This window comes from Phoxinus phoxinus (genome assembly GCF_949152265.1).
Source record: "Phoxinus phoxinus genome assembly, chromosome: 21".
Lineage (NCBI taxonomy): Eukaryota > Metazoa > Chordata > Actinopteri > Cypriniformes > Leuciscidae > Phoxinus > Phoxinus phoxinus.
In genome coordinates, this window is record NC_136896.1 from 21,431,212 (window position 1) to 21,446,959 (window position 15,748).

At 39.3% G+C, this 15,748-nt stretch overlaps 2 protein-coding genes across 14 annotated transcripts in view; one reads left to right on the plus strand and one right to left on the minus strand.

Annotated features, from left to right (window-relative positions):
• Window positions 1–1,634: 1,634 nt before the first annotated feature.
• LOC306989446 (uncharacterized protein) lies at window positions 1,635–11,245 on the plus strand. 13 transcript variants are annotated; one of them, XM_079595187.1, is made up of 6 exons: window positions 1,635–3,487; window positions 3,839–4,073; window positions 4,507–6,276; window positions 6,616–6,912; window positions 7,009–7,089; window positions 9,584–11,245. In XM_079595187.1, the coding sequence occupies exons 2-6, from the start codon at window positions 3,878–3,880 to the stop codon at window positions 9,628–9,630; spliced, it is 2,391 nt and encodes a 796-aa protein (XP_079451313.1). In that variant the 5' UTR covers window positions 1,635–3,487; window positions 3,839–3,877; the 3' UTR covers window positions 9,631–11,245. The 13 variants fall into 13 exon arrangements, with proteins under 13 accessions (XP_079451313.1, XP_079451314.1, XP_079451319.1 ...); XM_079595188.1 differs by having other exon boundaries at window positions 3,844–4,073; XM_079595193.1 differs by having other exon boundaries at window positions 4,507–6,912.
• A 115-nt stretch (window positions 11,246–11,360) lies between these two features.
• LOC306989453 (alanine aminotransferase 2-like) overlaps window positions 11,361–15,748 on the minus strand; it is a 51,575-nt gene continuing 47,187 nt past the window's right edge. The window contains exon 12 of the mRNA XM_079595212.1: window positions 11,361–12,552. Within this exon, the coding sequence (XP_079451338.1) occupies window positions 12,462–12,552 (91 nt within the window). The 3' untranslated portion in view covers window positions 11,361–12,461. The remainder of the gene's footprint in view (window positions 12,553–15,748) is intronic.

Below are 15,748 nucleotides of genomic sequence, written 5' to 3' on the forward strand. Positions count from 1 at the left end.
TGTAGAGATGATAAAATTGGTGTTATATGATCATATTTTCTTGACCTAGTAAGAACTCTAGCAGCTGCATTTTGGACTAACTGTAGCTTGTTTACGGAGGATGCAGGACAACCAGCTAATAAAGCATTACAGTAATCTAGTCTCGAGGTCATGAATGCAAGAACTAACTTTTCTGCATCAGAAACTGATAGCATATTACGTAGCTTAGCAATGTTTCTAAGGTGGAAAAAGGCTGTTCTTGTGACATTTGAAATATGATTTTCAAAAGACAAGTTGCGGTCTAGTATAACACCCAGGTCTTTTACTGTAGAGGATAAAGTAACAGGACGTCCATCTAGATTAAGGTTGTATTGTAAGAGGTTTTGTGGGCAGTTTTTTGGACCAATCAGTAATACCTCCGTTTTATCTGAATTTAATAGAAGAAAATTACACGTCATCCAATATTTTATATCTTTAACACACTCTGTCATTTTAGATAATTTAGTGTTATCATCTGGTCGTGATGAAATATATAATTGAGTGTCATCAGCATAACAGTGGAAACTTATTCCATGTTTTCTTATAATATTACCAAGTGGCAGCATATAAATTGAGAATAGCAGGGGGCCTAATACAGATCCCTGCGGCACTCCATAATTTACTGACGTTATCTTTGATTTTTCCCCATTTAAATGGACAAAATGGTAACGGTCTGATAGGTACGATCTAAACCAGATCGTATTTAACACCTTGAGTCTATATTGTAGTTTGTTTTGGATGAACAAGAGTGGTGGACAACATTTTTTTGACAATGGTTCCTCTCTCGAGTTTTTGACTATAAAAGAATTGACCATGGACCCATTTAACATTGGAGTCAATGGTCATGTCCGAAAATGTCATTAAAACAACCTTTAACATTAGTTTTCAAAACTGTGCAACTCACCGAGTGATTAGTGATGTTAGTTGATGTTCCAGAAACAAAAAGTGTTGCGAAATACAGTTTCTGTCGTGTTTTATTCGTCATTTTGTAAAATCCCATTGAATTCGGTTGAAGGACTGAGTGCTCGTTAATATAAATGCGCTACCGGAAACGGAAAGGGGGCTGTTTACATTTGGTCGATGTAGTCTTTTTGCTCGCTTCCGTTTCTCATAAGGCTAGCGAGCAGAGCAACTGTGCTCCGGGAGAGTAAGCGAAATAAACAATAATTTTTTTAGGAACTTTACCGCAGTTTTTGACCGCACAAATTCTAACCATATTGAAAGACGTGACCACTGACCAGTGCAATATGAAGTTGAACTCGACTGTGACCGTGAGTGTCCCGCGAGACATAAACATCGGTTATCGCCATCAAGTGGTCGGGAGTGTGCTAACGCTTCAGATTCAAATATTGAGCGGAAGTTACACGGTTGTGAAGTGTCTGAAAAAATAGTTCCACTATAGCAAAATAAAAGGATTGGAATCATATATTGCGACGATATATTGTTTATAATCATCAACGAACACCACTAACCACTCGGTGAGTTTAACAGTTTTGTAAACGAACAATATTGGCTGCTTTAATGACATTTTCGGACATGCCCATTGACTCCAATGTTAAATGGGTCCATGGCCAATTCTATTATAGTCAAAAACTCGAGAGAGGAACCATTGTCAAAAAAATTTTGTCCACCACTCTTGTTCATCCAAAACAAACTACAATATAGACTCAAGGTGTTAAATACCGGAATTATCCTAAGTCCTATTGTACCGAATTTTTGGTTGTAGTTCCACCAGAGTTCCACTGGGGGCGATCGCCCGAGTGCAAAATGAATGGAAGTCTATGGGGCTAGACGGCTAAATTTGTCTCTTTCATCCACTTGCCGTTGAGAAATCTCAGATTTGATTGTAGGTTTTGCAAGTTCAACATGGGTTATAGGTCGAAAATTGAATGAACGAGTGCTTATGTCCTTTCGATTTCTTACAGGTTGAGTTGTTGTTGCCCATAACACGCTAGAATTCTGCTAATGAACGCTGATTGGTCAGTGAATGACTGGTTACGACCAGAGATACCGCTTGATGGCATCATGGCATCCGAAGCGGGAACAGAATGTATTCTAGCAGAAACTCTTCTAGCACGTGTGTTTGCCTGTGTCAGCTGTGCTGGCGATGCCTCGAGAGAAAAGAAAGTGCAGAGTGCGAAAGCACCAAAGTGACTGAAGGATTGCCGTAAAGCAGTATCTCTGGTCGTACGATGTGTATGACGTCATTGACATTTTGAAAGACTTTTTAAAGCAAATAAGTGACTCTAACAAATCTAACACCCAGCAATGTGCAATTTCTTTGCATCTCCTTTCGAATACAACATTCAAATTACTAGACAAAAAATTATATCTTGAGAAAAGTGGATTTTGAGGGGTATAGCTCCATAGACCACCATTCATTCTGCACTCGTCCTGTGAGCGCCCTCATGTGGAATTAGAGTGGAACTGCAACCAGTCAGAAGCCGGAAGTGTAGTGAGAGTGAACCTTCTCCCCTTATTAGACATTCTCTGGTGGCACTCACAACACAGCCTATCGGATCCTGTCTGACCTCATCTTCCTGTTTATGTCTGCTCTGATGGCCTGCCTAAATTTTTAACATTTGAGTTCATCCTGTTTGTCGCAGTTCCTTCTGTTCCTTCACAGTTTGCTGTGACTGTGTTGTACAATGCCTTCATCTCCGATTTATTTTGTGTGTATATATATACTGATTGGCTTCATCACTCTGTCTCCTCTCCACCAGTAAGCTGGTGTGTGGTGGGCGTTCTGGTGCAATATGGCTGCCGTCACATCATCCAGGTGGATGCTGCATATTGGTGGTGGTTGAGGAGATTCCCCCTTCCATATGTAAAACGCTAATATATAAAATGCATATATATGTGTGTGTGTGTGTGTGTGTGTGTGTGTGTGTGTTAAAAATCAAACATTTTAGAAGAGAACAAAACATCATGGTTGTTCAAACCATCTATACACACATAGGCTATATAAAATACATGTCTTTATTAAACAAAAAATAATAATGGGTGGGGGGTTGAATTGAATAGTTTTACTAAATCACATCCAATTTACTAAAACAAGGCAAAGGAGTATTAATCAAGAAATATCCACTTTTGAACTCGTGGGTGGCTGATCAACTACAAGAACTGTCCATTTTGACTGCATTTTTTCACTCCCCTGACTGCAGCTATCTAGCCTACTCTTGTCTAAGGTTAGGCATTTGGAATCTCACACAAGCCTATCATCATTCTGTCTTTGCAGTTGTTGTGCATTAATAGTAAACTAAAATAACACCAAACAACTTTTCTGGAATCAACAGCCTTTCTAATAGAGTCAGCTGGACTGCCTAATCAGCCCATGCTAATTAATAGGTCTAATTGTTTGGGTGTGGTTTTCTCCGAGTTCACAACACACTATTGATTTAAACTTGTGGGAAACTGTGGGTTAACTTGTGTTGTGATCATTTGTCTGAAAAAGCTTTTCAACTTCAAGGTAAGCTCTATGTGAAATCTAAATAAACCCACCTACTTTGTATAATTGAAGTTTTAGTAGTTTAAACAAACCATGCAGTTGCTATCAAACATTTGATCACTGTTTGTCATAAAATGCTAGCAAAGCTTAAATTGTATAAAATAAAATTCATAAAGTGTGGATTGATAAGTAAAAGTTCATCTTGCTTTTGAAAGAACTATATAATATAAGAAAGGTCAAGCAGTTTAAAATAATTTTCAAACAAAAATGAGAACCGCTTCAGTTCAACTTCAAAAACAAAAGCCTGACTGTAGTTTAAAGACTATTCTGACCAAATTATTAAAACCCTCTCTTGACTTGTTCTTCTTCAAGTATAGCTGCAATAGCTATACCCAAGAGCCCACTGGTGCTATGGCAGGTGTACTGGGTGGATCACTGTATGCACAGGCCCCTCCGCTCCCTGGCCCTCTGCCCTCCAGAGTGTTACACCCAGATGAACAGCTCCATCAAAACCAACCCTTTTACGTTCCCAATGTCCAGCCTCTCTTCCCATATCAGTGGTCAATGCCAACTCCATATGCTCCCTACGGTGGATTTCATGGATTAGGTATCTTCTAAAGCATACCCGTTTCTTTTCTCATTTTACTGAATATTGTTAGGGTTGCTATTTTTTTCTTCTTCAGACATGGATTTCAATTGAATTATACTGTTAAGCAATTTTTCAGGATTTTACTTTATTTGCTGTGCCTTATTTTATTTTACCCGATCATGATGTTTCTAAAAAGTCTTTCTAAAAGTTTCCTGATGGCTTCTTTTCTGAATTGTCTCGAGCACATTAAGCTCTCGATTGAAAATATGGAGGAATCTGCATGTTTTTCACAATATGAAGTGTGATATTTACTTTGCATGATTTAAGTGTGTGATTTGAGGAACTTTGATTTAGGATACTAGGATCCAGCTGTTAATGCTACCAGGCAGTCAGTTAAAATGTATTCATGGAAACCCACATTTCCATAATATAACTGTTCTTTGTTTTCAAGGTTACGGCATGATGCCACTACTACTTCCCCCGTGTTTGGAAGTCCCTGGATACATGATTCCTCATGCTCAACTGCCCATATTGGACTACAGACGAATGACTCCCCATGTGGCTCCAACTATTGCCCACCAGACTCACCGATCTCATTTCCAAAACAGTGTGCCTATTGGTCGTGTGATGGTCAGCTCAGAGGTGCAAACGGAACCCCTTTGTCATAGCATAGACCCACATGGACATGCAGCAAGGTCCCAAAATTGTTCTGAGTCCGGTAGGGGTACTGGCTGTGGCAGTCCAGTGTCAACATCACCCTGCTCCTCAGATAACAAATCAGTAGCTTGCCCTGAAGGTACATCCACACTGACTCAAAACTGCAATGCCACCAATACTATTGACATTACTGGTTTATCTGCGGTTCCCAAGAGTGAAGTCCTCCAAGCTGAACGGCTGCAAATCAAATGCAATGAAATGCCTTCTGGGCTTAAGATCTTTCAGAACATGGAGCTAGTTAGTCAGAACGAAACTGACCTTTTGCAGTGCAGCTTGGCATCTGTACAATCTTCAGAGGATGTCGTCTTATGCTCTTACCAGTCATTAGCAGTAAGGAAGGATAAACAGAAGGTCGAAGCTGGGATGTTAAGGTACTCCAGTAAGCATTGTCTCCCTGCTTGTACAGAAGTTACTGTGGTGAGAACTTCTCCATCTTGTAGAACTTTTAAAACGGATCCTAAGCCAAGCAGATCTGTTGTTACCCAAAGCCTTAAAGCAAAGAAAAGATCAGAGATACCTTTTCATACAGAGATCAAGGAAGATGGAAACTCTTCCAATGTTCCCTTTAAGATTCTGCGGCTGCCATTTGACATACAGTACCATAACCAGCCTTGTCAGCTCGAGGCTTCTATCTGGTCGGTGGAGTCTTTTATCCCGTATGTGCCGTCCAGTGAGTGGATGATAGAAAATGGCCTTCTAACCCCTCAAAAACCTCTGAGCCCACTGATTGAACCCAGTCATAGTATCTCAAAGCTGAATTGTGTTCCTGTAGCTCAGAATCTACAAACTGACACATCAACTAAATATCATGGTCTTCCACGTCAACTAGAGACCTCTATCTGGTCGGTAGAGTCTTTGATGCCGTATGTGCCATCCAGTGAGTGGATGATGGAGAATGGACTTCTAACCCCTCAGAAACATTTGAGCCCACTGATTGAACCCATTGACATAACCTCAAAGCCAAATTGTGTTCCCGTTGGGAAGTATCAACAAATTGATGCATCTACCAAATACCATGGTCTTCCACATCAACTAGAGACCTCTATCTGGTCGGTAGAGTCTTTGATGCCATATGTGCCGTCCAGTGAGTGGATGATTGAGAATGGCCTTCTAACCCCTCAGAAACCTTTGAGCCCACTGATTGAACCCAGTGACATAATCTCAAAGTCAAATTGTGTTCCTGTAGGGAAGTATAAACAAACTGATGCATCTACCAACTACCATGGTCTTCCACATCAACTAGAGGCCTCTATCTGGTCGGTAGAGTCTTTGATGCCGTATGTGCCTTCAAATGAGTGGATGGTTGAGAATGGGTTTTTAACTCCTCAGAAACCTCTGAGTCCACAGATTAATGTTAATAATGTTCTGTCAGAGTCTTCCAATAATGGTATTCCAGTAAGGGAAAGTCAACAAACTGGTGCATCAACTAAACGTGAAGACTCCCTTGGCTCACTCAAGGCCCACTCACCATACCGTCCCTCAACAAGCTGGCTGGCTGACTTTGGTAATGTATATTACTACAGTAAATTACCCATTGTGCAACAACAGCCTAACATTTCCGAAAGGCGGCTAGCAAAGATGTCCCTTGCCATTAGTCATGAATCCTCTCCTCTCAGAAATGGGAAAGAGACCAGGAACCAAAGACCAGCAATTGGTGTCTTAGATCAGAAGCATGGTTCGTTTCATACCTGCAAGTGCAAAGCAAAAAGCAGTCCGAGGCTTGCTCGATCTGCAATGACGTGTGGTTTGGTTTCTCATTCCACATTGGAGAAAAAGCTTCCCTTCTGCACATCATGTAGACATAACATGAAAGGAAAGGATCATAGAAAGCTTTATTTTTCAGATGGTCTTCGCTGCAAAAGAGAAGAGATTGCTGAAATGATAACCTTTGATGACAAGAGGGCTACTGAGGGAGTCCATGATATCCAAAAAATGATTTTGGGAAGTAATCTGGCAAAATGCTGTGCTGCTTCTCAGCCTAAAATCAGAGATCAAACAGGACTGTTTGAAAATTACCAATGCCTTAATGCCAGCCCTACTCGAGATAAAGGTGTTGACCTTGAATGGAGAACTTGGGAAAAGAGCGGAAAAGACTGTATTATCAACCCAAATGAGAGATTGTTACAGAGACCGCAGAAAGGTAGGGCTGTCAAGAGATTGTTGCCCAAATTCTCTACATTGTGTGTATGTATGTATACACACACACTTTATTGTTACCTATATCTTCTTCTGGTAGACGATGCATGGAGAGGAAGAATGCAGGCACCTAAAACTGAAAGAAGGATCCAGAAAAAAGAAAGAAAAGGGTACTCTCAAGGTAAGAAAGTTAATTCACTAGTTCACCTGCCCACCTGCCCATTTAGCCTTAAATGTTAATAGCAAACTAACTTGGCTTGCTGTCCTTGGTGGAGGCTCGAACCCAAGGCTTGGCTTGAGCTCCGAGTAAAAAAAAACCTATGATGAAATTGCGCATAAGAGGATAAAGATAATATAAATGGAGGAGAAGGGGAGGGCAACTGCTGGAGGAATTTGTCAATGGGATGATGTGGTGTCTGCTGCTTGTATAGTATGATCGTAATGATGATTGACAGGACTGGTCATATATCCTCTTCTTAATACCATTAATTAATCTTTGTCATTAGGATACGTACCAAAAACTTTTAAGCTGGCTATGATTAAACCGCTTGTTAAAAAAAAGCAACTTGATCCTACAGAATTAGTCAATTACAGGCCGATCTCGAATCTATCTTTTCTGTAAAAGATGCTAGAAAAGGCAGTATCCTCACAACTATGTTCCTTTTTAAAAAAGAAATTGTATCTGCGAGGATTTTCAGTCTGGATTTAGACCACACCATAGTACTGAAACTGCTCTCATCAGAGTCACAAATGATTTGCTCTTATCCGATCGTGGTTCTATCTCTCTATTAGTGTTACTCGATCTTAGTGCAGCATTTGATACCATTGACCACAACATTTTTAAAATAGACTTGCAAATGTTGGCATTAGTGGAATTGCATTAGCATGGTTTAAATCATACTTATCTGACCGTTATCAGTTTGTAGCAGTAAATGAAGAGATGTCTTATCGCTCAAATTCAGTATGGCGTACCACAAGGCTCAGTATTAGGACCGTTGCTAGGACACTCTGTACATGCTACCCTTAAGAGATATAATTAGGAAGCATGGCATTAGTTTTCACTGTTATGCTGATGATACTCCGCTCTATACATCTTTATGCCCTGACGAAACTTACCAATTCACAAAATTAACGGAATTCATAGCTGATATAAAAAACTAGATGACTAGTAATTTCCTACTACTTAAATCTGAAAAAAAAAAAAACAGATTCTAATTATTGGCCAAGCTTCCACTTGTAATAACCTAGAATACTGTCTAACACTTGATGGCTGCTCTGTCAAGTCTTCATCGTCGGTTAGGAACCTGGGTGTGGTCTTTGATACCAATCTTTCATTTGAAAGTCACATGTCTAGTGTCTGTAAAACCGCATTTTTCCATCTTAAAAATATACCTGAATTACGTCATATGCTCTCAATGACAAATGCAGAACAGTTAGTTGATGTTCATGACATCAAGGCTAGATTATTGTAATGCTCTACTGGGTGGTTGCCCAGCACTCTTAATAAACAAACTACAGCTGGTCCAAAACGCAGCAGCTCGAGTTCTTACCAGAACCAGGAAGTATGACCTTAGTAGCTCGGTTCTGTCAACACTGCATTGGCTCCCTATTAAACATCGTATACATTTTTAAATATGGCTGATTACTTGCATAGTCCTAAATGTTTTAGCTCCACAGTACTTGAGCGAGCTCTTAACGCATTACAGTCCGTCACGTCTATTGCAATCTCAAAATTCCGGCCAGTTAATAATACCTAGAATATCAAAATCGACTGCTGGTGGTAGATCCTTTTCCTACTTGGCACCAAAACTTTGGAACGGTCTTCCTAATATTGTCCAGGAAACAGACACACTCTGTCAGTTCAAATCTAGACTAAAAACACATCTCTTTGACCTAGCATACACGTAACACATGATAGACTTCTATAATTCAATGTCAGGCTGCAGAGATTAGGTTAGCCGGAACCGGGAACACTTCCCATAAATCCTGATGTACATCAAGAAGGATGGCGTCCACGCTAATATTAGTCTCTGTTTATCCCGATGTTTACCGCACTAGTCCACTAGTCTCTCCCCTGTGAAGGCTTCCTTCCCTTTACCTCTGTACAGATAAAACGTTGTCTGGATAATTCCGGTTCATGTGGTGACGCGGAAGAGATAAATTCTGTATTATAATTTTTTCAAGGCTTATACCTTGGAACTCATTTCATGGTTTGCATTCTCGAGCCACCAGGCACTGTTTTGTGCAAATGAGCGGCCGGATTGCATTAAGGGTTTTCTGTTAGAACGGTGTCGTGTTAGCGGCCCCTAAGTTAATAACTAATGATCGCTGCGACGGAAGTGAATCAATCAAAACTAACTTTAGCTGGACAATAACTTTTTATTCTAGAGCTGCTATAAAGCCAAAACAATCTGTTACTTTAATTTCCTATTATCACTGTAAAGCTGCTTTGAAACAATCTATATGTGCTATATAAATGAAGTTGACTTGACTTCGCTGAGTGTTTAGGCTCCTCCCGAACCTACGTTTTGAACTTTGAACATTTTGTGTCTTGAAAGAATTGTACCTATTATACCTATCGGGTTATGTATTTAATGCACATTTAAAATTCCTTTTATTTAATCGCTTAATCTTTTGCTGTTATTTTGTTAATCCCCCTTTCTTTCTCTCTCCAGAGTTCACACAACAGGGAGACACGATGCACACCCCATGGAGAGAGTGAAGGCACACTAATGTCACAAATGTTCAAACCCTTTCAACACTCAAATACTCGTTTTAAAATTTTTATGCATGATTTAATAAAGTACTTATGACTGCTAACATATTGCATATTGCCTTTTGTCGTTGAATCTTCCAAAGCTCCATTTTAAATGAAATGTCACTAAATCATATTTTAATACATAGTGTGAATAACTTGCACAGTACTGTGCAAACGCTTCTGCAGAATAGATGTGCCAGGAAGAAATAAGAAATTTAGAGTTTAAATCCCCTTTTTTTTCTTCACATTTTGTAATGAGTCCTACAACACAAGAAAGTATGATCCACACAGATTTGATCTCACCAAGAAGACAGTCTGACAAAGCGGTGCTGTCTAGAGTGACTTAACCCTCTGGTATTTTAGACTGAAAAAAAGTTTTGAAATTTAATAAATTGCTACTTTATTGGAATGGAAAGAAACTTGGTGACATTTGTGGCAGTTGCTATTTATAACCTAAATGGTCGTTAAACAATTGTCACACGTCAGCGCAAATTGCCTCGTGGGCAGTGCACCGACATATAGCTCAGTTGAGCTTCGGGTGTCCCAAGGTTGAGTCCCTGCTAATTGAACTTCACCGATCCTGTCCCCCTCTTTCTCTCCAACTTTGCTTCCTATGAGCTAACTGTCCTGTCATAATAAATGCAAAAAAGCCAAAAATAAATATTTAAGTCACGTGTTCGCAGTCAAATGTCAAAAAAATTGTGTGCAATCCAAAAAATCGGCCATGATGATGGAAGAAAATACTTGTATGGATAATTTTAATGTTTTTTTTTTAAAGCCCCCTGGTCCCCATCCACAGGGTCATTGAAAAGCATGAACATTCTTCAGATCTTCTCCTCATGCATATTTTTAATGAAAAGGATTTTTTTTGGTGAACTATTCTTCTAAAAAGTCATTGGCTGTTTAAATAAAAGCTTATGTGAGCATGATTCATTTGTTTGTAACATTAAAATAAAGAAAAAAATTAAATTTTTTAAATCCTTGAGGAAAGATTTATGTCATGGTGACATTTGACGTGTACTTTATTGTATTGGTGTAAAAAGTAGGCCTATTATTTTTTTCATTGTAAATGTAGTGGAATAGGCTACAAGTACTAAAGTACAAGTATACGTTGAACATTTACGATCAGAAATCCTGTTGTGTGGGGGGGAAAAAGCGCATGCGTGCAGAATTATTAGGCACATTGATTTTCTGATCATATATTTTTTCCAGGCACATTTTACCAATTTCAAACCACATTTATCTTTACTGTTAATTTTGTATTTAATCATTTATAAGTGATATATTATTGTTCATCAGGGATGGAAATGAAAAATGCCTTATATTCAGGTGTGCATAATTATTAGGCACATTTTCTTTTACAGATAAAATAAGCAAAAAAAGAGATTAAACTCAAACTGAAAAGTCTTAAATTATTAAATGTCCATGAGGATGCAATACTAGAAATTGCAGTTAAGGCATGACCATTGGACAGTGAAATGCTCATTGAGTCAGCAAGGTCATACAAAAACAAGTGGAGTAGAAAAGACACATGTTAATTGCAGAAGAATTAAGTGTGAAACCATCAGGAACCATTTAGTCTCCAGCACCACCATTGTCCAGAAGTGCAAGGTGTCTGTCAGGATCTCAGAGACTTAGGTTAGGTAAAGAATCCTAAAAAATTACCCCCTCTTAATAAGAATCACAAGCTGAAGTATAGAAAAATACATGAAGACTTTTTTTTATTGGCTTTACAGACAGACAGATTGAGAATGACTCTTGAAGGTCCAGCACTACATCCTCGTGTACATTACAACTGTTTGAAGAATTCATCTTCCAGAATCTGGCAGTAAGTTTTTGTGAATTCATTTTTAGTCCATCTCATACTCTGAAGTCCGTTTTGCAGAGATGGACTAAAAATTAACTCCCAAAACTTCTTGTTCTCCTGCCCTTTGTTTTCATTGGTTTCTGTTTTGCTTTTGTTATTAAATATGCCTGCACTCATCCACACTTCTGCCAGCCTTCTTTGCCCTCTCCATGTTATATAGGCCACATATAGTTCAAAAGACAAAATATTAGCTGAATTGACACACAAAAAAAGACTACAGGCACTTTACAGTTTAGATGCACTTGATTCTTAATACTGTTGTTACCTGTGAAATTGGTGTGAATGTGTGTTTCTCTGACTGTTGATGGAACCACAGTTTTGTTTCTTAGCGGATATTGTATAACTGCTCTTGTTATGATTTTTAGTTTGAAGTTCTGTCATGTTTCCATTTCCACTCATTTTTCCAGATTGTGGCTGTCTCTCAATTCTAAGAATGCAACAACAACAAAAACTCATATATACTAACCAACTGCACAATCATATTTTGTAAATAAATGATGTTAAAACAGGCTGCCTTTTCCAAGTTCACAGTGTAATTTTTTTAGCACAGCAAGAATGAACTACAGTATACAGTAAACAAACAAACATTCAATAAACAAAAATAACCAATCTTAATAGAAATTAATAATTCTTTGTTAAAATATTACAAGTGAAATGGCATGAATAATATTAGAATTGCTCACCACAAATGTAAGTTTGTTTTTTGCCCCCTAAAAACATTTGACATTGCCATTTATAAAAGAGCCGGGGTGAATACAATACTGTCCTCTCAGCATGGCTCGTGTTCACCTCACATTTTCCATGCTGTGAGATAGGACTTAATTTGCATTGCAGGTATTTACCCATATAACACATCTCAAAAGTGCAGTAGCTTTAAGTAAGAAATTGAGGATTTGGTTAAGTCTGGTAGAAAATGAGATGGCAAGGGTTACGAGTATTGGTCCGTGAAATGCTGGTGAAACTCCTTAATCTTGGCCAACACTATCTTCAGTTTCTCTTTTGAAGGAAGGATGGTCATTCTGTAGGAGAAGAATGCAAAACGCAGGTACAGTTAATCAACAAATGGATTGAAAGACTGAGGATGCCAGGAATAAAATGGATTCTGCTTAATTATGTTAAATATTTTTACCACACTAAACAGAAAAAAATGAGCGCATGTGTTAACGTCAAGTTATGCAGAGTTAGACAGACTTGTCACCAATCCACCTTTTCAGTTCCTCCGGAACCTAAATAACAAGCTTATGTTGAATTCACATCATAACCACTGTAATTTTGAAGAGATGGAAACCCCTGACGTTCATGACTCAAATATATGCATTGCAATGTCAACACTATCAACGTCGAAAGTGGTTTGGAGGAGGCATGGCTTTAGGAGTGCGCTGAAGGGAGTGTGGGATCTTATTCTTTCAAAGCTAGCTCGCTATTGCTAGCCTCTCTGAAAATTGCTTAACCTACCTTTAAGCAACAGTTTGGCCCAACAGGGCCAGCTCAGGGCATAACTATTGTCTTTAGCTCAGGGGAATAATTATTTCCCCCTCCCTTCACATTAATGAACATGCCTTGTTCCTAGTCACATGGTTCTGAATTTTCCCGCTCTTGCAGAGTATAATTTAGACATAATTTCTGTAATGGGAATACGATAAATTACGATAAGACTTTATTAACTGGAACTATCTTTCACACACATAGGCCCACCAAAAACCACATACTGTAAAGCATGTCGTAATGCCTTACTGGGTGGTTGACCTGCAGGCTCAAACAACAGTTGGTCCAAAATGCTTACTAGAACCAGGAAATATAGCCGTATTAGCCCAGTTTTATCAACACTGAAATGGTTAAAATCTTTCTGATTATTTATAAAACTCTAAATAGTTTAGCTCCAGTTTAGTAACCAGTGTGTGGCAGCATGGACTTCACTGAAGAATTCGAGGAGCTCCGTGTATTCTGGGGTGGCTCGGGAGGGTGAGGTGGGGACTTGGTAGTGACAGGTTCCATCCTGGGAATGGCCATGATTTCTGGGAAGGGCTGCCGTCGACTTCTGTATTGTACTTAAGGGGGTTTAAGAGAATCACAGGGGGAATAGCGAGAGTCTGGGCCATGTTAAAGTCCATGAAACTCACAGAAGCCCCTGAGTCAACAAAGGCACATATTTGATGGTGTTGCTGGCCCTGGGCCCAAGGTCATGGTTGGATGGCAGGGGATGGTTCCTAGTCTCACCCGGGCCTTCCTACTCTGGGTCACCAGGTGGAGGAGACAGTTTAACAGGACTTACTTGAGGACTGGTAGCCTCAAGTAAGCTGGTCCACCCAGACCTCATGAAAGTGTGTATCTATACGACGAATGTTATTTCTCGTGCCATTTATACGCCAAAAAAGTTTTTGCATGCATATGATACGCAGTTTTCGCGTGCATATGATACACACTTTATGGTGTGTAATACGCACGCACTCCCCACCCCTAATCCTACCCAAGGTTTTTCAGTGAGTAGCAATTGATCGCCAAGACTTGAGAGAATCATTTTATAAAGTCAAAAATATTAGCCATTAATGTTTTGTGTGTAAATACAAATTTAAATAATGTGAGACTCAATTTCCACTGTAATGTAGAAACAACATAAAGACAGTATATTTTAAATAATTGTTTAATGGCATCTTTTTATGAATGAAGGCCTATCGCTGATATTAATATATCTACTGATGTCTCGATGAAAAATATTTTTCCCCCAAATTTTAAACATTTATTAGGCTTCAAAAAATATAACAACTTTTAATTTAAGTGAACTTAAAACAAACCTATAAACGCATAAATGTCATATTTATCTGTGCCTTTCCTGTCTGACAAGTATGAAATATACAGAAATTGAATAATGTTATCAAAACAGTCCGCACTGCATAAATTATAAATTAAATATAGATAAATCCTTATTAAAGCTACAAGCATTCTTTAGTCAAGAGCAGTTATTATTTTTTTCTGTTCTCTTTGTTCTTTGGTTAACTTTACTGACAGAGATAATTAGCTGCTGTCACTTTAGGACCAACCGCTGCTGACATGATCTCACACATCTCATTCTCTCACTACTTTTTACTTTCATTTAAGATTTTATTTAACTCATTTAAGACTGTTCTTGTGAGGATACTTGACAAAATTGACATTTTGGCATACATGGTTTAAAAGCATTTGCATGAATAAAAGCGGGATCATATAACGCTAGCTTAAAGTCACCTGTTGTTGTTTCTGGCGTTTCATCGCTGACTGTGCCACAACCGCGATACCACGGAAGAGCAGGGTCGAGCCTGTGTCGATGCTCATGAATAACGTCCACGTCCAGGAACGTCGCATATACACAAAAAAAATAGCTCACTGAAGGTTCTAATGAGCAGGTATCGCGGTTGCGGCACAGTCAGCAATGAAACATCAGAAACAACTACAGGTGACTTTATTGTTAAAAATCATAACAAACGAATTTGAAAGTGGGGGGGACACAAACGGGATCAAACTGAACTGTTGCATTTGCAGTTTCGTTTTGATAGCATTCTTCCTGGATTATCCTGGATTACCTCCTTGCAGAAGAACCAACCTTAAAGTCTGATCTAGAAGCCATCCAAATTCCTTCCACTTCCCTGGCCTGAACTGTTGAAGTCAGTTCTCTTTCATCATCTTGTGTTCGAGATCCACCTATGGGAAGCGCATCTGTACCTGACCTCTGCAGAAGCATCCAATTGCACCAAGTCTGGCAAGACAGACAGAACCGTGCAGCCAATGTCATGTAACATTGGATTTACGCTGCTCACTTTACGTGTCTGCAGGAAGACAAATCGCCAGATCAGCCTCTGCCAGGCATGACAGTTGTTTTTCTATTAAGGTTAGCTAAAAATCCATCGCGGGCGCCCCAGTAGAGCCCGGCCGGTCTTAAGTGGCTTATTTCAACCGTCAGGGCGGCGTGCACTCATTGAAACTTCACGCTCTAGCTCACAAGATTTTGGTGTGGAGCAGACGCTTTTTTTTGTCATTACGTGCCACTCATGTTCCAGGCATTCTGAACAGAGGCGTGGACCTTCTATCGAGAGGGAACCCAATATATGGAGATTGGCACCTCTATCCTCAGATAGTGGGTATGATATGGATGAGATTCGGACAGGCAACCGTAGATCTATTCACCTCGTGCGAAAACACCTATTGTCCTATGTTCTTCTCGCTAAAGGACATGGACGCGCC

What these genes read in the sequence shown, in the direction of transcription:
- LOC306989446 (XM_079595184.1), top strand. Translation starts at nt 3,734, where the DNA reads ATGAGAACCGCTTCAGTTCAACTTCAAAAACAAAAGCCTGACTGTAGT. An exon ending in CGGTGGATTTCATGGATTAG is followed by an intron (nt 4,074 to 4,506) that starts GTATCTTCTAAA and finishes TTTGTTTTCAAG; the next exon opens with GTTACGGCATGATGCCACTA. An exon ending in GTTACAGAGACCGCAGAAAG is followed by an intron (nt 6,913 to 7,008) that starts GTAGGGCTGTCA and finishes TTCTTCTGGTAG; the next exon opens with ACGATGCATGGAGAGGAAGA.